This window comes from Aquarana catesbeiana, linkage group LG06 (genome assembly GCF_042186555.1).
Source record: "Aquarana catesbeiana isolate 2022-GZ linkage group LG06, ASM4218655v1, whole genome shotgun sequence".
NCBI lineage: Eukaryota > Metazoa > Chordata > Amphibia > Anura > Ranidae > Aquarana > Aquarana catesbeiana.
The window spans coordinates 2,515,405-2,541,531 of record NC_133329.1 but is presented as its reverse complement, the minus strand read 5'-3'; the positions used below and the strand labels follow the sequence as shown (position 1 = coordinate 2,541,531).

Sequence of the window (26,127 nt, the reverse complement as noted above, 5' to 3'; positions counted from 1 at the left end):
TATGGTTCCCCTCTATCTGCTCCTGGTGAAGTCTGTGATGGTGGTATCCTCTCCTCTATCTGCCCATGATAGAGGTCAGTGATGGTGGTGCAGTCCCATCTAGCTATTCCTGGTGGGGTCACTGATGGGGGTACAGTCCCCTCTATCTGTCCTTGGTCACCCCTGATGGTGGTACTGTCCCATCTATATGTCCCTGGTGGGTCACTGATGGTGGTACGGTTCCCTCTATCTGCCCCTGGTGGGGTCACTGATGGTGGTATGGTTCCACTATCTGCCCCTGGTGGGGTCACTGATGGTGGTCTTGTCCCCTTTATCTGCCCCTGGTGTGGTCACTGATGGCAGTAAGGTCCCCTCTATCTATTTCTTGGGGGGGGGGGGTCACTAGTGAATACACGGTCCCCTCTATCTTTTTATCTTTTCCTGGGGGGAGGGAGGTCTCCTGATGAGGTGACACCGGAGATGGATTAGGTTGTCACACACGACGGGAGGGATTAGAGTGTCAGTGATGCGATCAGACTGAGAAGCGAGCAGCTGTCCCCGGATAAGACGATTACCTCCTAATAGGATTGTGTGATATGGGGGGATTCCAGCAGGTGGGGGGGATGGAGCTGTCCTCTGTGGGAACAACATCCTCTAGTACGGTGTTCACACTTTTTTTATCTGATGTCCCTGAATGTCCCCAATGGTAGAGTACGGCGGATGGGGGGCTGGTGGACGCAGCTTTCAGGGGGTGAAGCGTTTCCAGTAGTGGTCATCCTGTGTCTAAGACAATGATGGCAATGACTGTGTGTGTGTCATGTTCTGCTGATGGAAAGATATTTCTAGAGACACAGCTGTGCCCCACCTAATAACATGTTCCCTTCCTGCATTGTACCCTTCTATGTGGCTCACCCGTGGCCTACACTGATGAACCTTTATGTCTCCACAGGTCTCCCAGGCGGAACAGTCCCTCACCCTGCAGCTACAAAATCTTAGAGAAGAGAACCGGGAGCTCAATCTGAGCCAAGGACACCTCGCCCCATGTCTGCAGAGCCTACAGAACGAGGTCAGAGGTCACGCAGGGGCGATCAGGGGTCACACTGGGGCAGTCAGGGAAGAGGGGGATCAGAAGGGTTCTGTGACAGACTCACCCGAGACAGAGGCTATTGGAGGGGACTGAACGCTAGCCTGTTGCCTTTTGATTATGGGCCCTGGATTTTCAATGGAACGGTGCTCTTTGTGGGGTGAATTGGAGGTCCGGTCTGAACTGTACTAATCGGACTCAGTCGTGTATATATGTATATATTGTTTGTTGTTTGATTCTGTTGGGGACTCCTTGCTGTGGATCTGTGTCCCTGAAGAGGGAGGGGGGATTCCTCCAGCAGCCCCCTGCTGATAAGACTGATTCATTCTGTTGGGACACATCCTGTGAGGAGATGCTGGTGTCATCAACCTGTGTTTATGTTAATTGAGAGAGCTGATCACATTAGCCACCAGCCCTGGCTAGGAGACGAATGGTCTAGGCTGAGGAGGGGGGAGATTGTTGTTTGTATTGTTAATTGTAATTATCTCCAGCTATTGTGTTTATATTAATGTGTGAAGCTCGGTGCCCACAAGACTGTCATCTGGTCTGGGTACATTTTGTAGTAAATTAGCTCATGTTAATTAGGTTAGCTTTGAGTCATCCCTGCTGTATAAATGTCTGTGAGATCTCAAAATAAAAGGCAGTTCTGATGTACTCCAAGACTGGTGTTGTCTAGTTCTTGGGGTTCCTATAGCCAGATCCATTGGACTCGTGTTCCAGAACTTAGGAAGCGGTATACTGACGGAAGCACTCAAGCGGAGTGTGGGACGTTCCGTGACATTGGTGGCAAGCAGCGGAAAAGCTTCCTGCAGTCTGGGAAATCTAAACCTCCACCTGGATCCAAGATCAGGATAGCAGACTTCAGTCACCCCAGCGGAGATATGGACCTGGCATCAGAATTCCCGGGGCTGCTGCGGATCATCCTTTCAACATACACCAGGACTGTGTCTGAGGATGAATACCTGGAGCTTAGGCAGCAAATTCGGGTGGAGCTCTGGATTGCAGCCCTCCGTCTCGCTGGTATAAAACAGGGCAAGTGCTTTCCAACCCAAGAGCAACGGGCCAGTGACCAACGGGCATTGCGGATGGCATTCCTGGGAGAGCAGCCCCAGGAGCAATGGGTGACTGAGTTGGACAGGTTGGTCCAGCAGGAGATAGAGCTGGACAATCATTATCGGGCTCTGCAATGGCACGCAGAGGAGGGATATTTAGGGGAGACAACAGAATGCTCTCCGGAGGGATATGACTTTGGAGGTCCTGGATTGCTGTGGGAGAGCCTTACAGATCTTTTTATGTTTGGCGATGAAGGGGAACCTGACCTTGAGGACCTGAGAGAATATAGAGAGTCTATGCTCGGTCTTGCAGGGGTCTCAGAGCTCAAACCTGATCTGGACCATTTGCTAAGAAAGGAACAGCATCTGGAAAGGGAATACAGGAAACTGCTAGAACAAGTTCAGCAGCATGCCAGAGAATCGGCAGTGGAAAATCCAGAGATTGCCGTCCCCAAACCTGAAGTGCTGACAACAGGGCAGAGCTCTGCTAACCTCTGCCCAGAAATGATAGCATCTTCTGGGTTCCATGGACAGGAGATGGTGAACCTCTATCCCCAGACATCAGTTGCAGAGACATGGGATTTGATAGACTTTTCGGCTGAGGAAGAACAACCTGATGAGCCTCCAGCAGAAGAGCTGCTATCAGGGCCAAAGTTCACTGTGCTCTGCCCAGCACCAACAGTGGCTTCGGCCTTCTTGAGAGAAGAGGTAGTCAGCCTTTCTCCCACAACACTGACAGGGACATGTGATTTTCTGCCAGCAGCATCTATGGAGTTAAAACAAACTTCTCCAGCTGAAGATCTGGTAACTGAACAGAGGGTCCAAGACCTCTGCCCCACACCTGTGGCAGTTTCGGAGGCTCAGGGTGAGAAGATGGCAATCACTTCCCAGCAGCAGATACAGGGGGAGAAGGGAGAGGAGGTGTGTGTTGTCCCTCCCCAACAGTTGGCCAGGGTGGAGGAAGCGGACTTTCCTCCCCAGCAAAGATCCGTGCACCTGGGAGACAGTACCATCGACATGTCGTCCCAGCAGCCAGATGAGGGAATAGAAAAGGAAGCAGCCGGCTCCCTTTTCCAATGGCAACTACACAGTTTGGGAGTGGAGGAAGCCAGCCTCCTGCCCCAACGGTTAGCTGGAGCGGAGGATGCAGAGTCCCCAGCAGAAGTGCTGGCAACAGAGCAGAGTGCTACCAATCTCTTCCCAGCACCGGCAACAACTGTGGAGTTCCAGGGAGCCGGGGAAGTTGGCCCCTCTCTCCGACGACAAGCTGATGTAGTGGAGCTGCTACTCCCAGCTGAATCGCTGGCAACAGGGCAGAGCACCGCTGGCCTCTGCCTAGCACCTAGTGTCCCTCTACAGCTTCAAGAAGCAGGGGTGATCGGCCCCTCTGCCCAGCAGCAGACCGAGCCCAGGAATGTTAAAAACAATCCAGCTGAAGCCCTGGCAGCCAGACAGAGAGTAAATGAGCTCTACCCCACACCTACTGAGGTCAGCTATTCCTTGCAGCCAAGAATGGAGATCATGCGGGAAGACTATGTGAGTTCACTCTGCCTGACTAACGTATGTCCAGACCAGGTGGAGGTCTGGGACCTTGTTAGTCAACCTTTGATGGGGGAGAAATGTGACAGACTCACCCGAGACAGAGGCTATTGGAGGGGACTGAACGCTAGCCTGTTGCCTTTTGATTATGGGCCCTGGATTTTCAATGGAACGGTGCTCTTTGTGGGGTGAATTGGAGGTCCGGTCTGAACTGTACTAATCGGACTCAGTATATATGTATATATTGTTTGTTGTTTGATTCTGTTGGGGACTCCTTGCTGTGGATCTGTGTCCCTGAAGAGGGAGGGGGGATTCCTCCAGCAGCCCCCTGCTGATAAGACTGATTCATTCTGTTGGGACACATCCTGTGAGGAGATGCTGGTGTTATCAACCTGTGTTTATGTTAATTGAGAGAGCTGATCACATTAGCCACCAGCACTGGCTAGGAGACGAATGGTCTAGGCTGAGGAGGGGGTAGATTGTTGTTTGTATTGTTAATTGTAATTATCTCCAGCTATTGTTTTTATATTAATGTGTGAAAATCGGTGCCCACAAGTCTGTCATCTGGTCTGGGTACATTTTGTAGTAAATTAGCTCATGTTAATTAGGTTAGCTTTGAGTCATCCCTGCTGTATAAATGTGTGTGAGATCTCAAAATAAAAGTTAGTTCTGATGTACTCCAAGACTGGTGTTGTCTAGTTCTTGGGGTTCCTATAGCCAGATCCATTGGACTTGTGTTCCAGAACTTAGGAAGCGGTATATTGACGGAAGCACTCAAGCGGAGTGTGGGACATTCCGTGACAGGTTCCTCCCACATTCAGATCATGAAGGACCTCTGAAGGTTTTACGGAATAGACGTCGGAGGGGTAAAAGGTTAGGGCAGTGTGATGGAAGGTCAGTTAGAGGAGCTTCTGGATGGAGATGATAGGCCAAATGGCTTGTGGTTGGGTTGGACAGGTGGGGGATGGAAAGTTACGTGGCTGCAGAACAGTATTTCTAAACTCCAGTCCTCAACAGGTGATGTTTTCAGGCTTTCCATTATTTTGCACAGGTGATTTGATCAGTTTCACTACCTTACCGGTAGTAATTACCACAACCGTTTCATCTGAGGGAAATCCTAAAAACATGGCCTGTTGGGGTGCCTTGAGGACTGGAGTTGAGAAACATTGATATAGATTATATAGAAGATTGATCAGGATTGATCAGGTGGATTGATCAGGCGAAGATGGAAGGTTGGTCGGGTGGAGTTGGAAGGTTAATCAGGTGGAGATAGGCTGGTTAATTTTAGATGGAGGATCGGTCATGTGAAGATGGTTAAAAAAAGGTTGTTCAGGTGAGGGGGTTGGAAAGTTGGACAGGTGTAAATGGAAAGCTGATCAGATGGTGATGGAAGATTGGTCAGGTAGAGATGAAAGGCTGTTAAGACGAGGGGGAAAAAAGGTTGGACAGGTGATGGAAGGTTGGTTGGCTGTTCAGGTGAGGTGGTTGGAAGGTTGGACAGGTGGTGATGGAAGTATGTAAGGTAGAGATGAAAAGGCCGGTCAGCGAGGGGGTTGGAAGGTTGGACAGGTGTAAATTGAAAGTTGGTCAGGTGGAGATGGAAGGTTAATCAGGTGGGGCTGGAACATTGGTCATGTAGAAATGCAAGGTCAGGCAGGTATAGATAAAAGGCTGGTCAGGTGATGATGGAAGGTTGGTCAGGTTGAGATGGAAGTCTATCAGATGAAGGGGTTAAAAGTCAGTCAGGTGTACATGGAAGGTCTGTTAGATGAGGGGGGTGGAAGGACAGTCGGGTGTAGATAGAAGGTTGGTCAGGTAATGAGAGGAGATCAGTCAGATGGGGATCGATGGTCAGGCAGGGGAGATAAAAGGTCCATAAGTTGGTGGTAAAAGTTAATCAGGTGGAGGTAGAAGGTTAATCAGGTGGAGGTAGAAGGTCAGTCAGTGGAGATGACAGGGCAGTAATGTGGAGGTGAAAGGTCAATAAGTTGGGGGTGAAGGTCAGTCAGGTGGAGGTGGAAGGTTAGTAAATGGAGATTAAAGGCTAGTCTGATGGTGTGAAAGGTCAGTAAGGTGGAAATAGAAGATCAGTCCAGAGGAGATAAAATGTTAATCTGGTGGAGGAGAAAGGTCAGTACAGTGGGGGTGAAATCTCAGTAAGGTGGACGTAGAAGGTCAGTAAGTTGGTAAAAGGATAGCAAGGTGATGGTGGAAGGTCAGTAAGGTGGTGGGAAAAAAATCAGCCACTGGAGATGAAAGATCAGTAAGGTGGAGGTGGAAGGTCAGTCAGTGGAGATGGAAGGTCAGTAAGGTAGAGGTTTAAGGTCAATCAGTAGAGATGAAATCTCAGTAAGGTGGTGGTTGAAGTCAGTCTGGTGGAAATAGGAGGTCAGTCTGATGGAGATGAAAGGTAGGTAAGGTGGAAGTGGATGTTCAGTCTGATGGAGGTGGAAGATCAGTAAGTGGAGATGGAAGGCCAGTCTGGTGGAGGTAGAAGGTCAGTAAGGTAGAGGTGGAAGGTCAGTCAGAACATGTCATGACCCATCTCTCTCTCCCCATAGAACAACCTCCTCCTGGAGCAGAAGAAAGACCAGGAGAGCCAAATAAAGCACCTGAGAGAAGAACATGAGAACACACAGAACCTCCTCTTCACTCTGAAGGAGACCGCACTGAGGATGGAGAGGCAGAAGAGTGAGGGGGAAGCCCGGGTAAGGACCTGTCACCGCTTATTACCCTGAAGGTGGGGGAGGAGATCATTAATCATTGCGGAGCAGGGGGAACAACAGGAATGCATTGCTGGTGTTCTCAGAACATAAACTTTCTGATTGGTTGTTAGAAGGAAGCACCTAGTTAGTGCAGGTGATGACTCGTCTCTGATTGTTCCATTGTATTTCAGTTGCAGGAGGTCCAGGCGGAGGCCCAGCACCTGAGGGACAGCCAGCGCTCCCTGCAGAGCCAAGTCCAGGAGCTGCAAGACGAGCTAAAGATGAGGGACAGCCAGGCTCTGCATAACGGCCAATACTCCCTCCACTCCGAGATGGAGGACTGCCAGGTGAGGATGGAGCACACGCTGATGTAAAATTATTACCTTCCACTCCAAGCTCAGATTTCAGAAGAATCCCCCCCCCCAGGACAATCACTGGAAGAGGGCCGGGGACTCTGCTGAAACAGCAATCTGCACCCCAACCCATGTCATATTGCCCGTCACAGATGTAGAGGGGTATCACAGAATGTTTAGGTCACATTCCACACCAGGTATAAATCCTGTCACCCTACATAACTCACCTTACCCATTACGTGGAATATTTGGAGTATGTTCATGTGATGATGTCACATGTATTGTTATCAGGAGCATTGTGCGGTAGGTCACATCTCCTCATGCTGTATATTGTTATCAGGAGCATTGTGTGGTAGGTAACACATGTGGTCTTCTCTCACCATAGGATGGCCCCATAAACCCATCTGCCAGTCTTGGGGCTCAGCCAGCTCGGGTTCCTGACCCTACCGTTCATATGGCGGCATATCTGACACAGCGGGAGAGAGACTTCCTTCGGGAGAAGGAAGAGGAAGTGCTCAGACTGCAGGATCAGGTGAGCAGCCTACAGCGTAGACACAAGAGGTCACATAATTAGCAAGAAACACCTCACTTTATCTGACCCGACACGCACAACCCCAATAGAGAACCATCACCTCGTCTCGGCTCTCTACTGCACCAAGACAAAATGCGTCACCCTTTTGTGAGCAGGAGACAGGTGCTCTTTAATGGAGCCTGTGATCTTGGGGGACCTATCTACATGGGTTCATTTTATAAGAGCTGTGAGAGCAAAAATAAAGAGACGGTGATAACCTGACCTTGACTATTAGCTAAAAAAAACAACGGCTCCCCCTGTGAAGTTCCTTGTGCAGCTCCCCTCCCAAGAGGCATAAATGGACTATGCCAGGTGTAGAGTGACAACATTCTCCCTATGAGGTTCCTTGTCTTTCTCCCCTCCCAAAACATGAATGGATTGTGCCATTTGTGGAGGTTCTAGGTGTAGAGCGACATTCCCCGTGTGAGGTTCCTTGCCCAGCTCTCCTCCAGTAACATGAATAGACAATGCCAGGTAAGGTGTAGAGTGACAATGTTCCCCTGAGGTTCCTTGTCCAGCTTCCCTCCCAAGACATGAATAGATTATGCCAGGTGTAGAGTGATGAAGTTCTTCCTGAGCTTCCTTGTCTGACTCCCTTCCCAAAACATGAATAGATTATGCCAATTGCCAGGTGTAGAGTGATGTAGTTCCTCCTGAGCTTCCTTCTCCGACTCCCCTCCCAAGACACAAATAAATTATGCCAGGTGTAGAGTGACAATGTTCCCCTGAGGTTCCTTGTCTGACTCCCCTCCCAAGACACAAATAGATTATGCCAGGTGTAGAGTGACAATGTTCCCCTGAGGTTCCTTGTCTGACTCCCCTCCCAAGACATGAATAGATTATGCCAGGTGTAGAGTGATGAAGTTCCTCCTGAGCTTCCTTGTCTGACTCCCAAGACATGAGTGGATTACACCAGGTGTGGAGGGACATTGTTCTCCTTAGGTTTCTTATTCAGCTCCTGTCTTGCGACATGAATGGTCAATGCTAATTGGGGAGCGACATTGTTCCCTGTGTGAGGTTCCTTGCCCAGCTCCCCTCCAGTAACATGAATGGATTATGCCAGGTGTAGAGTTACAATGTTCTCCCCTGAAGTTCCTTGTCCGGCTCCCCTCCCGGGACATGAATAGATTTTGCCAGGTTTACAGTGCCAACGTTCCCCTGAGGGTCCTTTTCGAGCCCTCCTCCTGGGACATGAATAGATTATTCCAGGTGCACAGTGATATAGCTCCCCCTGAGGTTCCTTGTCCGGCTTCCCTCTTGGGACATCAATGGAACATGCCAGGTGTAGAGTGATGTAGTTCCTCTTGAGTTTCCTTGTCCTGCTCCCCTCTTGGGACATGATAGGGTTATGCCCCCCCTCCTCTCCCTGAAGTTCCTTGTCCAGCTCCCCTCCTGAGATATAATTAGACCAATAGACTTACTCAATGGAAACACAAGGAGGTGTCAGAATCCCCTCCTAGTCCTATAAAGTCCATCCGTTGTGCATTGTATGGATTATCTGTGTATATGACCGCTGTACATGACAGTCCCCTGATCCTGCTCTCTCAACAGGTCACCATGCAATATGTGGAGATAAACTCTCTACGAGAGGAACTTCAGAAGCTGCGTGATATGTCCCAGCAGAATGACGTCGACAGTGTCCTGAAACAATCCATCTCTGACCGGGATGAGGCCATCATAAAGTAAGACATCAGTATATCAAGTAAAAATGACTGGATAACTGCGGTGGGTAGGTCTGAGAGCTCTGCTGCTCTGTAGGCCTACAAACCAGTCATGGATGTGGATAAATGAAAGGAATGACTGTCTCAATGATGATGGACTTTAGAGTCTCCTCATACCTGACATATCTGGCCATTTCTACATATGACCGAGCACAGGTGTCTCCAGTGAAAGGTCCTGGTAATGCTCCATCATACAAAAACTTTGTAGACAATTGTGCTAATGGTTTGGCAAAGACCCTTTTCTCTTCCACCATGACTGCCCCCCTGTGTACAAAGCCAGCTCCATAAAGATATGATTTCACCAGTTTGGTGTGGAGGAACTCTGGTGTCCTGCACAGAGCCCTGACCTCATCCCAACCTGAAGACCTTTGAGATAAACTGGAACATCCATTGGAAGTCAGGTCTTTTTTTTGTTGTTGTGCCCAATGTGAAGCCCAGCATGTGAGTCGGGTCTTTTTTTTGGTGCCCAGCATGTGAGTTGGGTTTTGTTTTTTTTTTGGTGCCCAACATGAGGCCCAAACATGTGAGCCAGGTCTTTTTTTTTTTTGGTGCCCAATGTGAGGCCCAAACATGTGAGTCAGGTCTTTTTTTTTTGGTGCCCAACATGTGACTCCATTTTTTTTTTTTGTGCCCAATGTGGGGGGGCCCAGTATGTGGGTCATGTCTTCTCATCCAATATTAGTACCTGACTTCACAAATGGGCACAAATTACCACAGACACCCTCCAAAATCTTGTGGAAAGTCTTCTCAGAAGAGTGGAGGATGGTATAGCCACAAAAGAGGGGCAACTCCATATTAACGGCCATGGTTTTGGAAAGGGATCTCTAACCAGCTCATATAGGTGTGATGATAGTCAGGAGTCCACAATGAATATATAGTGTGTTCTGTATTTCTAGTTTTGCTTCTAATTTATCTTCCCCAGGATTGAAGGATAAAACATGGCTGGAGCACAATGTTTTTGTGATAAGTAGGTGGAAATCGGGCACCTTTGTGTTGCCTACAAAGCCTTTCCAAATCATTTTAAAGCCTCTTTATCAATAGGCTCCAATCCTCCCTAGTTTTGTGTCGGAAAGACATTTCCTACCATTTCTGAACAATGGTGAACAGGCGCTCTCTGCAGGTCCATACAGCTTTGATGTGTCTCCATGAATCATCTGCTCATTCTTTGGGGCTTGTTTACACTTGCTTCGACTTCAACACACATTAAAGTGTCTACCCCTTCATCATGCTTTATGTGTTTTTATGCTTCAGTGATGCTATTTTGAAGCTTTAATGAAGCTTGGCAAATGCCCTGTGTGTGTTGTTTTTCTCTTTGTTTTCTATTTGTTTTAAAGGGGCTGAGAGGAACCCCTGTTCAGAAGATCCCCAGCTCTTTAGTATCCTCGTTCAGTAGAACCCCAGTTCATTAGTACCTCTGTCCAGCAGATCCCCAGCACATTAGTACCCTCGTTCAGCAGATCCCCTGCTCAGTAGTACCCCCAGCTCTGCTGATGCCGCACCCAGTTGCACCCCCAGCTTTGTTGATCCCCCGCTCAGTAGTAACCCCCAGCTTTGCTGATCACCAGCTCAGTACTACTTCCAGCTCTGCTGATCCCCTGCTCAATACTATTCCCAGCTTTGTTGATCCCCCGCTCAGTAGTAACCTCCAGCTTTGCTGATCACCAGCTCAGTACTACTTCCAGCTCTGCTGATCCTCCTGCATAGTAGTACTCCCAGCTTTGCTGATCCCCCGCTTAGTAGTAACTCCCAGCTCTGCTGATCCTCCAGCTCAGTAGTACTCCCAGCTTTTCAGATCCCCCGTTCAGTAGTAATCCCCAGCTTTGCTGATCCCCCACTCAGTAGTAATCCCCAGCTTTGCTGAACCCCTGCTCAGTACTACTCCCAGCTCTGCAGATCCCCTGCTCAATAGTAACCTTCAGCTTTGCTGATCACCAGCTCAATACCATTCCCAGCTCTGCTGATCCCCCACTCAGTAGTAACCCCCGGCTTTGCTGATCCCCTGCTCAGTACTACTTCCAGCTCTGCTGATCTCCCACTAAGTATTACTCCCAGCTCTGCTGATCCCCCGCTCAGTACTACTCCCAGCTCTGCTGATCCCCTGCTCAGTACTACTCCCAGCTCTGCTGATCCCCCGCTCAGTACTACTCCCAGCTCTGCTGATCCCCTGCTCAGTACTACTCCCAGCTTTGCTGATCCCCTGCTCAGCACTACTCCCAGCTTTGCTGATCCCTCGCTTAATAGTAACCTCCAGCTTTGCTGATCCCCCGCTCAGTACTACTCCCAGCTCTGCTGATCCCCCGCTCAGTACTACTCCCAGCTCTGCTGATCCCCTGCTCAGTACTACTCCCAGCTTTGCTGATCCCCTGCTCAGTACTACTCCCAGCTTTGCTGATCCCCCGCTTAATAGTAACCTCCAGCTTTGCTGAATCCCCACTCAGTAGTAACCCTCAGCTCTGCTAAACCCCACTGTGTAGTAACCCCCAGCGCTGCTGATCCTCCTCTCTTTCCAGTCAGTGCTTACATCCCGCTATATTGCTGCTGCACACCAGATGTGACGCCTGCACCGGACACTTCCAGAATATATACACATGAACCGGAGATGACTGCTGATGACGTCTTTCTGGTTTGCATGTTGGATTCCCAGTGCATCCTGGGATATCTCATACCTGCAATACCTCCAAAACAGTGAAGCTAACTCTGAATAAAAGCCCCCAAAAATCTGCAGATGCTGTTAGCGAGCATTGTCATAGACTTCTATGGAGGCTTTGGCAATGCTTTCAAGCACCAAGAAAGTGACATGGGGTATAGTTTTTGAAGCAAAGCAAAGTAAACGCAATTTTTTGTCTCCTTAGAAAAGGCGAGTTGGAGCTGGAGTTGGCGAAGTGTCGACTGGAGAAGGATTCTATGAGCCGGCAGCTTCTCAGTGCCGTGGAGCAAAAAGTGCTGCTGAGCCAAGAGCTGGAGGCGTGGCAGGTGAGGGGAGGAGGAGTGGGGGCTGGGTCTTGGTGTGACTCTTGGGACCAGGGTGTCCCAGGAGGAGAATGGGGTCAGTCTATTCATATTCATGTCTTGTCTGTTCACAGGATGACATGCAGATTGTTATCAGCCAACAGCTGAAGTCGCAGAGGGATCAAGAGAAAGCCTCGGAATCAGCTCCCAGCACCCCAACTAGGAAAGGGAGCACAAAACGATCCCGGGACAGCGGCAGTGGAATCTTCTCCATCTTCAAGAGGATTTAATAAAGACAATGCAAGATATTCAAAATACCTCCAACCCCCCCCCCCATTGTTTCACTAGGAGGTCTGGAACACCCTTCACCACCATTACTTCTGTGCCTCCATCATAGTGCTCAATCCATTGACTTCATCTATATGACAGGACCCTGTCATATAGACATGGGCATTTTCCCTCAGGCACCATCATCTCCAATTCCATGTCCCCTCAGGTGCCATCATCTCCAATTCCTTGTCTTCCCACAGTCCATCATCTCCATTTCCATGTCCCCTCAGGCACCATCATCTCCATTTCCACGTCCCCTCAAGCGCCATCATCTCCATTTCCATGTCCCCTCAGGCACCATCATCTCCATTTCCACGTCCCCTCAAGCGCCATCATCTCCATTTCCACATCCCCTCAGGCTCCATCATCTCCATTTCCACGTTCCCTCACACTCCATCATCCCCATTTCCAATCCATGTCCCCCCACACTCCATCATCTCCATTTCCACATCCCCTCACACTCCATCTCCAATGCTATGTCCTCTTAGGCTCCATCATCTCCAATTCCATGTCCCCTCACACTCCATTATCTCCATGACATCTGTGGCTCTATCTTATTGGATACCATGACACATCCTTTAGTATTAGTCTCATACCATGACATATATTGTGACCATAAGCATGCACCCATGACCTCTACTTTACTACTGTTCCGAAGTATTAAGGATTCAGCGTGTCCATGACCTCATCACCTCTATGAGTCCATCACACGTAGAAGATAGGATAGTACTATATACTATCTAGATCTCTATTATGGCTTCAACCCAAAGACATCCCACACTCCGTCTACAACGCCATAAGATCCGTGACGCACCTTATCTCTCTGTCTTTAACATCCATCACACCGCTGTGTGATATCTGCCATCAGGTCCATCATCCCCATCTATAGCTCTCGTCTCATCAGACAGCTTTTTTTTCCCCTCTTCTCATCCGTTAAAGGAGACAGAATTTCAGAAATACTGTGTTATACTGCCCCCTGCAGAAGGTTGGGACACTGGCAAACATAAAAATTGTAGGCCTGCCCCTGTATATCCCGTCCTGTAGCCAGCATGCCCCTTGGTTTTTCCTCAATGTCCTAGGAGGTTAGACCCCTTTGTGCCCAACCTCCATGTCATGTCTACTGATTTTTGCTCGCCTTCCTTGCTTGGTGGAAATTTCTCCTCTGTGACTTTTCCTTGCTAGATCACAGTTTGAGCTTGTAGTAGCTTTCCAGATTGGTGTTATCTCGCTAAAAGCTTTGGTGGCCGTACTGCTTTGGAGACCCTGCTGGACTGGAAATGCAGGTCTAGCATGGAAGGTGATCTTCAGGCCCAGGGCTCTGCATTGTGATGCTCCAGGCATGTCTTTGCTGAGACACTCGGAAAACAGACCTGTTGTCACGCATGACCTTAGCCCACACTTCTTTGGTGATTATGATGGCATTTACCTGGTATCCCTAAAAAGCGACTGACACCATTAACCCGGAGCCTGGGACACTTATTGTTTGAGTCTTCAATATGAGGCCAAGGCCTTTCCCATAGCCACAGGGACCTCCTTGTCTCCTGCAGTTCACTCAGATTTACAGGGTGATGTTTTAAACCTCATCAATGCGTTGCATCTACCCCTGCTGCATCTGGAGGTTCAGTAGGGGTGCCCCCCTTTTCTTCAAGCCAAACCTGAAACTTGAGCGGCACATGGCCAATTTTTAATTTTTTTATTCAAAGAGGGAACACTGTGGACTCCGGTGTAAGGGGGATTCTGCTCACCAAAGCTTCCACTTACATCAGAGTCCACAGCATTCCCCCTTAAAACAGAGTTTCCAAAGCCCCCCTTTGCCAGTGTCCCAGCCTCCTGTAGAGGGCAGTAGAACCCGACTGTTTCTGAATCCCCGTGTCCCTCAATGGACTCCAAGAAAAAGGTTCAAAGATCTTATTTTAATGACGACACCCGATGGGTGGAATATTGACTCGGAGACCAAAGGAACCACCCCATGGGTGACAGGATGGCTCCCTATTACAGACAGGGCACTTACTGGTGACCCCTGGTGGGCGAGGTAGGTCCCCATCAAAGGTCTGTTAGACCCAGAAACGTCTTGTTACAAGTTTATAATCCACACCCAATGGACCCCAAAACTGCAGGCTGCCTATCCCATAGCTGCCACCCCAAAGGGGGAGGGGCAGACTATGTCTATCCTGTCTGTCCTCAGCCTGCTGTCACCCCAATGGGGAGGGGCAGGCTCCGTGTCTATGGTCACCCTGCAGGGGGGAGGGGTAGGTGTATAAATCTGTATAGCATTTTATAATGTGTATATAATCTGTTCTGTATATAAATAGTTATTTTAAATGGTTGTGTTCTTCTATCATTGTGCAGACACGGGTCCACGGGTCACGATGGGGGCCACAGGGGCCCCAGCCTAGGGAGTCACACTGCCTTGTGCAGGGTGGGTGGGTGGGGGGTTGAGGTCATTTTTGACATTTTAAAGCTTTTACCAATCAAAATTCATTGTAGATTTGGATGGGAGGTCAAGATGGCATCATGGCTGCCCATCCCCCCCATGGATACCCAACGACATGTAATAGGGGGAGGCAACAGAGCGATGGTGTCAGAGTCGTCCTCTCCTGGCCGTCTTTGGGGGTGAAATCTCTGTACACCCCTTAGTGTGTGTGGGGGGGGGGGATAGACAACAGAGGCCTCCCTCTGTAACTGAGATATCACTTCTGGGTGGAACTTGTCCTTCATTACATCAAATGGCTAAAAACAGCCGGACAGGTACCCTGACATGTTTCAGCCACTGAAGACCTTACTCAGAGCTCCCCAACCGGTACAGTGAGGGGGAAAAAGTATTTGAACCTCTGCTGATTTTGTATCCGTTTGCCCCACTGAAAAAAGAAATGATCAGTCTATAAATTTAATGGTTGTTTATTTTACCAGTGAGAGACGGAATAAAATTTGCATTTTAATGAGTGAAATAAGTATTTGAACCCTTCGCAAAACATGACTTAGTAGTTGGTGGAGAAACCCTTGTTGGCGATCAAAGAGGTCAGACGTTTCTTGTAGGTGGTGATCACAGAGGTCAGACGTTTCTTGGAGGCGGTGATCACAGAGGTCAGATGTTTCTTGGAGGCGGTGATCACAGAGGTCAGACGTTTCTTGTAGGCGGTGATCACAGAGGTCAGACGTTTCTTGGAGTTGGTGATCACAGAGGTCAGACGTTTCTTGGAGTTGGTGATCACAGAGGTCAGACGTTTCTTGGAGGCGGTGATCACAGAGGTCAGACGTTTCTTGGAGGCGGTGATCACAGAGGTCAGACGTTTCTTAGAGGCGGTGATCACAGAGGTCAGACGTTTCTTGGAGGCGGTGATCACAGAGGTCAGACGTTTCTTGTAGGCGGTGATCACAGAGGTCAGACGTTTCTTGTAGGCGGTGATCACAGAGGTCAGACGTTTCTTGTAGGCGGTGATCACAGAGGTCAGACGGTTCTTGTAGTTGGTGATCACAGAGGTCAGACGTTTCTTGGAGGTGGTGATCACAGAGGTCAGACGTTTCTTGGAGGTGGTGATCACAGAGGTCAGACGTTTCTTGTAGGGGGTGATTACAGAGGTCAGACGTTTCTTGGAGGCGGTGATCACAGAGGTCAGACGTTTCTTGGAGGCGGTGATCACAGAGGTCAGACGTTTCTTGGAGGCGGTGATCACAGAGGTCAGACGGTTCTTGGAGGCGGTGATCACAGAGGTCAGACGTTTCTTGGAGGCGGTGATCACAGAGGTCAGACGTTTCTTGGAGGCGGTGATCACAGAGGTCAGACGTTTCTTGTAGGCGGTGATCACAGAGGTCAGACGTTTCTTGGAGGCGGTGATCACAGAGGTCAGACGTTTCTTGTAGGCGGTGATCACAGAGGTCAGACGTTTCTTGGAGGTGGTGATCACAGAGGTCAGACGTTTCTTGGAGGCGGTGATCACAGAGGTCAGACGGTTCTTGTAGTTGGTGATCACAGAGGTCAGACGTTTCTTGGAGGTGGTGATCACAGAGGTCAGAAGTTTCTTGTAGGTGGTGATCACAGAGGTCAGACGTTTCTTGGAGGCGGTGATCACAGAAGTCAGACGTTTCTTGGAGGCGGTGATCACAGAGGTCAGACGGTTCTTGTAGTTGGTGATCACAGAGGTCAGACGTTTCTTGGAGGTGGTGATCACAGAGGTCAGACGTTTCTTGTAGGTGGTGATCACAGAGGTCAGACGTTTCTTGGAGGCGGTGATCACAGAGGTCAGACGTTTCTTGGAGGCGGTGATCACAGAGGTCAGACGTTTCTTGGAGGCGGTGATCACAGAGGTCAGACGTTTCTTGTAGGCGGTGATCACAGAGGTCAGACGTTTCTTGTAGGCGGTGATCACAGAGGTCAGACGTTTCTTGTAGGTGGTGATCACAGAGGTCAGACGTTTCTTGTAGGTGGTGATCACAGAGGTCAGACGTTTCTTGGAGGCGGTGATCACAGAGGTCAGACGTTTCTTGGAGGCGGTGATCACAGAGGTCAGACGGTTCTTGTAGTTGGTGATCACAGAGGTCAGACGTTTCTTGGAGGTGGTGATCACAGAGGTCAGACGTTTCTTGTAGGTGGTGATCACAGAGGTCAGACGTTTCTTGGAGGCGGTGATCACAGAGGTCAGACGTTTCTTGGAGGTGGTGATCACAGAGGTAAGACGTTTCTTGGAGGTGGTGATCACAGAGGTCAGACGTTTCTTGTAGGTGGTGATCACAGAGGTCAGACGTTTCTTGGAGGCGGTGATCACAGAGGTCAGACGGTTCTTGTAGTTGGTGATCACAGAGGTCAGACGTTTCTTGGAGGTGGTGATCACAGAGGTCAGACGTTTCTTGTAGGTGGTGATCACAGAGGTCAGACGTTTCTTGGAGGCGGTGATCACAGAGGTCAGACGTTTCTTGGAGGTGGTGATCACAGAGGTCAGACGTTTCTTGGAGGTGGTGATCACAGAGGTCAGATGTTTCTTGTAGGTGGTGATCACAGAGGTCAGACGTTTCTTGGAGGCGGTGATCACAGAGGTCAGACGTTTCTTGGAGGTGGTGATCACAGAGGTAAGACGTTTCTTGGAGGTGGTGATCACAGAGGTCAGACGTTTCTTGTAGGTGGTGATCACAGAGGTCAGACGTTTCTTGGAGGCGGTGATCACAGAGGTCAGACGGTTCTTGTAGTTGGTGATCACAGAGGTCAGACGTTTCTTGGAGGTGGTGATCACAGAGGTCAGACGTTTCTTGTAGGTGGTGATCACAGAGGTCAGACGTTTCTTGGAGGCGGTGATCACAGAGGTCAGACGTTTCTTGGAGGTGGTGATCACAGAGGTAAGACGTTTCTTGGAGGCGATGATCACAGAGGTCAGACGTTTCTTGTAGGCGGTGATCACAGAGATCAGACGTTTCTTGTAGGTGGTGATCACAGAGGTCAGACGTTTCTTGGAGTTGGTGATCACAGAGGTCAGACGTTTCTTGTAGGTGGGGATCACAGAGGTCAGACATTTCTTGGAGGTGGTGATCAGAGGTCAAACGTTTCTTGGAGTTGGCGATCACAGAGGTCAGACGCTTCTTGGAGGCGGTGATCACAGAGGTCAGACGTTTCTTGTAGTTGGTGATCACAGAGGTCAGACGTTTCTTGGAGTTGGCCTCCAGATTTGCACACATCTCAGGAGGGATTTTGTCCTCTTTGCAGATCTTCTCCAAGTCATGAAGGTTTCCAGGCTGACGTTTGGAAACTCGAACCTTCAGCTCCCTCTACATATTTTCTATGGGATTAAGGTCTGGAGACTGGCTAGACCATGCCAGGACCTTAACCATTTCCCTACCGCCGTATAAAATGACGGCCGCAGGAACCCTTGGGGGGGGGGGGGGCGTCATATGACGTCCTCGGCTTCCTGGCATTGTGGAGAGTGTGCGAGCGCCGCCGCATCACTGGGGGACCCGATGCATGTGCCAGGCGGCCGCGATGTCCGCCGGGCAGCCGCGCTTTCTCATCACAGAGCAGGGACGGTGGATCTGCGTGTGTGTGTATAAACAGGGGAGCGGAGAACTGATTGTATGTTCCTTGTACAGAGGAACTCCTCCCCTCATCAGTCCCCCCCACAGTTAGAATTACTCCCTAGGACACACATTTAACCCCTTTATCGCCCCCTCCTGGTTAACCCCTTCCCTGCCAGTCACATTTATACAGTAATCAGTGCATTTTTATAGCACCGGTCGCTTTATAAACGTCCCAAAATAGTGTCAAAAGTGTCTGATCTGTCTGCCGCAATGTCGCAGTCACGATAAAAATCGCAGATCGCCGCCATTAGTAGTAAAAAAAAAAAAATTAATATTAAAAATAACAAATCTATGCCCTATTTTGAAGACGCTATAACTTTTGCGCAAACCAATCAATATACGCTTATTGGGATTTTTTTTTTACCAAAAATATGTAGAAGAATACGTATCGGCCTAAACTGAGGGAAAAAAATGTTTTTTTTTTTAAAAAAAAAATGGGGATATTTATTATAGCAAAAAGTAATAAATATTGTGTTTTTTTTTTTTTCAAAACCGTCGCTCTTTTTTTTTTTGTTTATAGCGCAAAAAATAAAAAAAGGCAGAGGCGATCAAATACCACCAAAAGAAATCTCTATTTGTAGGGTGGAAAAAAAATGATCAAAATTGAGTTTGGGTACAACGTGGCATGACCGCGCAATTGTCGTTCAAAGTGGGACAGCTCTGAAAGCTGACAAATTGGCCTGGGCAGGAAAGGGAAGTGAAAATGCTCAGTATGGAAGGGGTTAATGTGCTTCTTCTTGAGCCACTCCTTTGTTGCCTTGGCCGTGTGTACAAGTGAATGTGAGAGATGACATCACTGAGGGAGCTAGGGAGGAGGTGGAATCTTTATAAGTAGAGCTCCAAAGGGATGAAGTTAAGGGGAAAATAATACTGGTAGTATGCTATAGGCCCCCAAACCTGAGGGAGGAAGTGGAGACGGATCTCCTATCACAAATTGGATTAGCAGAAAGGATGGGAAGTGTTATCATAATGGGGGATTTTAATTATCCAGACATAGACTGGGCGGAGGGAACCGCGCATTCATTTAAGGCTCGCCAGTTCCTTAATGTCTTGCAGGACAATTTTATGGGTCAGATGGTAGACGCACCAACTAGAAATAAAACATTACTAGATCTACTGATTACCAACAATACAGACCTGATCACAGATGTGGAAATACGGGGCAATTTATACAGAAGATCTGCTCAAAAAAACAAAAACCAACATAAAACTCAAACTCAACGGATCCAAAACAGAGCTTCTTCTCCTACACACAAACCGAAATACTGAAACCAAGACCCCGTGGACACCACCCACCATCTTTGGACAGACTATCCCCTAAAGCACCAAAGCCAAGAGTCTCTGAGTCATCTTTGAAGTATTTGATGCACAAATAGGATTGGTAGTCAGCGGATCTCACCATCTCCTTCGCCTGCTTCGTAGACTCATCTCCTTCATTCCAGAAGAGGACAAAGCAGCAGTAGTTGGTACAATCATCAATTCCCGACTCGACTACGCAAACTCCCTCTACATAGGACTACCACAATATCAGATTGCACGCCTACAACTCATCCAAAACAGGGCAGCAAGACTGATAACAGGAAAAAACCCTGGGAATGCATCTCCCCTTCCCTGAGGACCCTACATTGGCCAGCCGTAAAGAATCGGATCACATTCAAGACCCTCTGCCTCACCCACATGCCTACATGGAAACGCTCCTCAATACTTATGTGAGAAAATAAAACACTACACACCGAATCGTAATCTTCGATCAGCGAACCAAGACCTACTCTTCATTCCCAAGTCCCAATACCAATCGAAGGGAGACTGACCGGCTATTCCATGGCTATGGAATGTTCTACCAACTAACATCCGCTTGGAAGAAAACCATCAGGCCTTCAGAAAAAAACTTAAGAACTTCCTCTTCTAAAGAGCTGAACGACACATGACGGATAAGAGCCTCGAGGCGATTCAGTTCGCATCTGCAGCGCTTTACAAGTCTTTTATTCATTCTTTCATTCATAAAAAAACAAAACACGCAAAGTAGATGCAAAGTTGCTCGTAGGCTGCAGAAGATCTGCTGAAAAGACAAACAAAAAAAAAACACCCAAAACACTCCTGAGGAAAGCAAACTTTTTCCCTTTGAGGGGGAAGTTGTACATCGGTGGTCTACTCCAACTGTTGATAGACCAGTGACCCACCTTACCAGGACATCCCTCCTTCAATTGGCTGGTCTGGCCCTCCGTCCCATGCTGGCAGAAGTGTCAACCAATCAAATTGTGTCACAAAGGTTGGAATCCCTCAATAGGGATCCCGCCACCGCTGTAGTAGATCGCCCGTAGCAAATGTTCTACAATTCTGATGGCATTTAAACTGCATCCAATGAGCATCTGAGCCTTCGAAGGGAGGAAGTCACTCTGAAAACCCAGACACACGATTCAAAACCCGGACTGTCTGGGAGATTCCTGGATGGGAGACAACCCTAAGGTTCAGCCTGCTGTCTCCAGGCTTGAGATCTTCTCCCAAGAATCCTCACTTGGTGCTGTGTGTGAGAACACCCATTGAGGATACCACTGCGGACTGGAGCTCGGGGGTAGAACTTGTTTCAGCCCTGGGCTCCGGGACTTCAGCCTAGATCTGCAGGACCCCGGGACTTTCCTCAAATCACGAGACGGTAACGCGGATTCCAGGATGGTTGGGAGGTATGCTTTGGGGGCAACTCCAGCTGCAAAGACCTTTCTTTGGAACCGGCTGAGTAACTCCTCCATAGGGACTGTAATCCACCCTGAAGGGTCCCGGGCCTTATCTGAGGGAACTTTCTCCCTTTGAGAGGGAATTTGTAAATCGGTGGTCTGTTCCCACTGTTGACACACCAGTGACCCACCTTACTTTAGTCTCTTCAGAACTGCTCTTGGCACCATCATTGGCGATGCAATGAGTGTCCCTAAGTGTGCTCCTACCCCAGTGCGGGTGGTCCTCAGAGGCGTTGGGGGAATCCCACCCTTCTACTTCAGAAGTACATGAAGGCCTTTAGAGCCCAACTCCTCTTCTGCCTGTAGGTCTCGAAGCTCAAAGCCAGGAGGTCAGTTAAGCCCTTTGGGGTGAAGGGGCACCCCCACTTCTACACGCCTGTCAGTGGATGTTTTTTTTTTTTGGGCTGCTCCTGGATGTCCCAACTTTTTCTGAATCCCTGAGTCCCTCAATGGATGAGAAAGGAAATACAAATTTTGTATCTACTGTGAAATCTATTTCTTGGAGTCCATCGAGGGCCATCTATTTCTTGGAGTCCACGGGTCCCACCCCTTTCGCTGGCCCTGTGTACTGCTTACTCAGAGAACTGAGGCATGCTGGGAAGAGGAGGGATTATAGGGGGCGGGCTTATAACATTTTCAGTTTGCCAGTGTCCCAGCCTCCTGTAGAGGGCAGTAGAACCCGACTGTTTCCGAATCCCGGTGTCCCTCCATTGGACTCCAAGAAAAAGGTTCAAAGATCTTATTTTAATGACGACACCCGATAGGTGGAATATCGACTTAGAGACAGAGGGATGCGCCCAATGGGCTGACAGGACGGCTCCCCATAGTGGACAGGGCACTTACTGGTGACCCCTGGTGGGCGAGGTAGGTCCCCCCTCCCCCATCAAAGAATTATTACACCCAATCAGAAACGTCTTGTTACAAGTTTATAATTCACACCCAATGGACCCCAAAAACTGCAGGCTGCCTATCCCATAGCTGCCACCCCAAAGGGGGAGGGGCAGGCCCCACGTCTGTTGTCACCCTGCAGGGGGAGAGGCAGGCTCCATTTCTATCGTCACCCCGCAAGGGGAGGGGCAGGCCCCACGTCTGTTGTCACCCTGCAGGGGGAGAGGCAGGCTCCATTTCTATCGTCACCCCACAAGGGGAGGGGCAGGCTCCACGTCTGTTGTCACCCTGCAGGGGGAGGGGCACGCTCCATTTCTATCGTCACCCCGCAAGGGGAGGGGCAGGCCCCACGTCTGTTGTCACCCTGCAGGGGGAGGGGCACGCTCCATTTCTATCGTCACCCCGCAAGGGGAGGGGCAGGCTCCATGCCTATTGTCACCCTGCAGGGGGAGGGGCAGGCCCCACGTCTGTGGTCACCCTGCAGGGGGAGAGGCAGGCTCCATTTCTATCGTCACCCCACAGCAGGAGGGGCAAACTCCATGTCTGTTGTCACCCTCCAGTGTAATAATCAGTATGAGAGCCCGCAGAGCTGACAATCTACCTTACTTCCTGTCTGTGTGACTCCCTGTCCCGCTCACCCCAGGCGATGAGGGCAGACGGGAGGGCGGACTGTCCATGAGGACCCCTCGCCTGCTCAGCAGGCGCCCCCTGCTGTCTGACCAATCACACCAAGGCTGAAACAGGTGTCCCCGCTGGAGGATTACCCTCACTTCCTGTACCGGTGACACCGGGAACATATTGGATTTCCCCTCCCCCCCCTCGGTGGAAGTGACGTTCTGTCAGCTGACTTACCAAAAATAATTACTGCGCATGCGTTCCACCGCTGGAGCATGCGCATTGCAGCGTCTAACAAACTGACAAGTAGATTGTTGGTAGTGAAGTGGAGGAGAAGCAGTGGAACGCATGTGCGGTAAGTATTTTTGGATGTAGCAAGATGTCCGCTGCCGAATTCTGATTACAGGCTTGCTGTGAGTGAGGGTGTCCAAAAATGTCTGTCGGCGCCTTAGGACTAGAAGTTTGGGGCGGGGTGTACCAAGATGGCCGTCGCCACCTTCTGACTGCAGGTGTTCTGTCTCAGCTCCCAACTGTCCCTCATTTCGAGGGACTGTCCCGGATTTGGAGCAATGTCCCAGATTTCGAGGGACTGTCCCGGACTTCGAGGGACTGTCCGGGATTTGGAGAAATGTCCCGAATTTGGAGGGACTGTCCCAGATTTGGAGAAATGTCCCGGATTTAGAGGGACTGTCCCAGATTTGGCGAAATGTCCCGGATTTGGAGAAATGTCCCAGATTTGGAGAAATGTCCCGGATTTGGAGCAATGTCCCGGATTTGGAGAAATGTCCCGGATTTGGAGAAATGTCCCGGATTTGGAGCAATGTCCCGGATTTGGAGAAATGTCCCGGATTTGGAGAAATGTCCCGGATTTGGAGCAATGTCCCGGATTTGGAGAAATGTCCCGGATTTGGAGAAATGTCCCGGATTTGGAGCAATGTCCCGGATTTGGAGAAATGTCCCGGATTTGGAGAAATGTCCCGGATTTGGAGAAATGTCCCGGATTTGGAGCAATGTCCCGGATTTGGAGAAATGTCTCGGATTTGGAGCAATGTCCCGGATTTGGAGAAATGTCCCGGATTTGGAGAAATGTCCCGGATTTGGAGGGACTGTCCCGGATTTGGAGGGACTGTCCCGAAATTGAAGGGTCTGTCCCGGATTTGGAGGGTCTGTCCCGGATTTGGAGCAATGTCCCGGATTTGGAGCAATGTCCCGGATTTGGAGAAATGTCCCGGATTTGGAGAAATGTCCCGGATTTGGAGAAATGTCCCGGATTTGGAGGGTCTGTCCCGGATTTGGAGAAATGTCCCGGATTTGGAGGGTCTGTCCCGGATTTGGAGAAATGTCCCTCTGTCCCTCTTTCCTCCTCATTTGTCCCTCATGTTGCTCTGATCTCTATAGTTGTATATAAAATGCACTTTTTATCTTTCAAAAAGTCTTTCCCAGAGCCAAACTTTCCATCTGATTTATAACTTCCAGAAGCCGATATAAAGGAATATTAGTGGTAAAAAAAATCACTTGTGGGTTTAACCAATCTTGTTTTTTTGTACAATTCTCCTTTAAGGGGGCGTGGCCAGGGGGTGTGTCCTATGCCTACATACTTTTGCTGATAGGTGTCCCTCATTCCCATCTCAGAAAGTTGGGAGGTGTGCAAGATGGCCGTCGCCACCGTCTGACTGCATTTGTTCTGTCAGATTAGGCAACCCGTCAGATTTTGTAACAGAAGTGACGTCCTGTGACGGCCATCTTGGTACACCCCACACTCATCCACACTAAAGTCTGGAGTCAGCAAGCGGACATCTTTGTACACCCTCCGAAGTCTGGCATTTCACACTTATTTTTAACAGTAAACTCCGCTTATATCGTGATGTACAGGATCGAGAAATCCGTCTCACTGTTTGGATGTTGAATTATAAAATCAGCGGTCAGATTAGAAGACCTGAGAGGTCAGAAGGCTCGCCTCACAGGTCATCCAAACAGTCAGACGGACTCGTAAGTCCTCTACATCATATGAGCTCCGTTTACTGGTAACAAGAAGTGTGAAATGCCAGACTTGGGTGGGTGTACCAAGATGTCCGCTTGGTGACTTCACACTGTAGACTTAGTGTGGCTGAGTGTGGGGTGTACAAAGATGTCCGCTTGGTGACTTCACACTGTAGGCTTAGTGTGGCTGAGTGTGGGGTGTACAAAGATGTCCGCTTGGTGACTTCACACTGTAGGCTGAGTGTGGCTGAGTGTGGGGTGTACAAAGATGGCCGCTTGGTGACTTCAGACTGTAGGCTTAGTGTGGCTGAGTGTGGGGTGTACCAAGATGTCCGCTTGGTGACTTCACACTGTAGGCTTAGTGTGGCTGAGTGTGGGGTGTACAAAGATGTCCGCTTGGTGACTTCACACTGTAGGCTTAGTGTGGCTGAGTGTGGGGTGTACAAAGATGTCCGCTTGGTGACTTCACACTGTAGGCTGAGTGTGGCTGAGTGTGGGGTGTACAAAGATGGCCGCTTGGTGACTTCAGACTGTAGGCTTAGTGTGGCTGAGTGTGGGGTGTACCAAGATGTCCGCTTGGTGACTTCACACTGTAGGCTTAGTGTGGCTGAGTGTGGGGTGTACCAAGATGTCCGCTTGGTGACTTCACACTGTAGGCTTAGTGTGGCTGAGTGTGGGGTGTACAAAGATGTCCGCTTGGTGACTTCACACTGTAGGCTGAGTGTGGCTGAGTGTGGGGTGTACAAAGATGGCCGCTTGGTGACTTCAGACTGTAGGCTTAGTGTGGCTGAGTGTGGGGTGTACCAAGATGGCCGTGACAGAACGTCACTTCTATTATGAAATCTGACGGAACACAGGCTTTCAGAATGAAACATTAAAACAGTCTCACAAGTATATAAACATCGGGGCTGAAATATCGCTAGAATGAGTCTGAAATTTAAGGACATAGCTGGCTATAGATGTCCGCTGGGTGTAGCAAGATGTCCGCTGGGTGTAGCAAGATGTCCGCTGGGTGCGGTGAGACGTCCGCTGGGTGCAGTAAGACGTCCGCTGGGTGCGGTGAGACATCCGCTGGGTGCGGTGAGACGTCCGCTGGGTGTGGTAAGACGTCCGCTGGGTGTGGTAAGATGTCCGCTGGGTGTAGTAATAAAGTAGCAAGTATTAGGTAGGATATCGGTAATGACATTATTGGACAAAGAACTCTGGTATGGGAGATTTTATTCCATCTTTCTGGCCAGAGAAGAATGGAAGCTCCTGACCCGACTCGTGTCTACATGTCAAGAGTCCCAGATACAGAGAATACAGTGAGTACAGTGAGTACAGTGAATACAGTGAGTACAGTGAGTACAGAGAATACAGTGAGTACAGTGAGTACAGAGAATACAGTGAGTACAGTGAGTACAGAGAATACAGTGAATACAGTGAGTACAGAGAATACAGTGAGTACAGTGAATACAGTGAGTACAGAGAATACAGTGAGTACAGTGAATACAGTGAGTACAGTGAGTACAGTGAGTACAGAGAATACAGTGAGTACAGAGAATACAGTGAGTACAGTGAGTACAGAGA

The 26,127-nt window shown here is 49.3% G+C and overlaps 1 protein-coding gene across 2 annotated transcripts in view; it reads left to right on the top strand.

Moving 5' to 3' along the window:
• Positions 1 to 14,605, top strand: part of BICDL2 (BICD family like cargo adaptor 2) — a 43,589-nt gene extending 28,984 nt beyond the window's left edge. For both annotated transcript variants that reach the window (XM_073635314.1, XM_073635315.1), the window contains exons 4-10: positions 929 to 1,045; positions 6,216 to 6,362; positions 6,551 to 6,706; positions 7,098 to 7,244; positions 8,835 to 8,965; positions 11,857 to 11,977; positions 12,088 to 14,605. In XM_073635314.1, coding sequence (XP_073491415.1) covers positions 929 to 1,045; positions 6,216 to 6,362; positions 6,551 to 6,706; positions 7,098 to 7,244; positions 8,835 to 8,965; positions 11,857 to 11,977; positions 12,088 to 12,243 — 975 coding nt within the window. In that variant the 3' untranslated portion in view covers positions 12,244 to 14,605. The remainder of the gene's footprint in view (positions 1 to 928; positions 1,046 to 6,215; positions 6,363 to 6,550; positions 6,707 to 7,097; positions 7,245 to 8,834; positions 8,966 to 11,856; positions 11,978 to 12,087) is intronic.
• Positions 14,606 to 26,127: the final 11,522 nt, after the last annotated feature.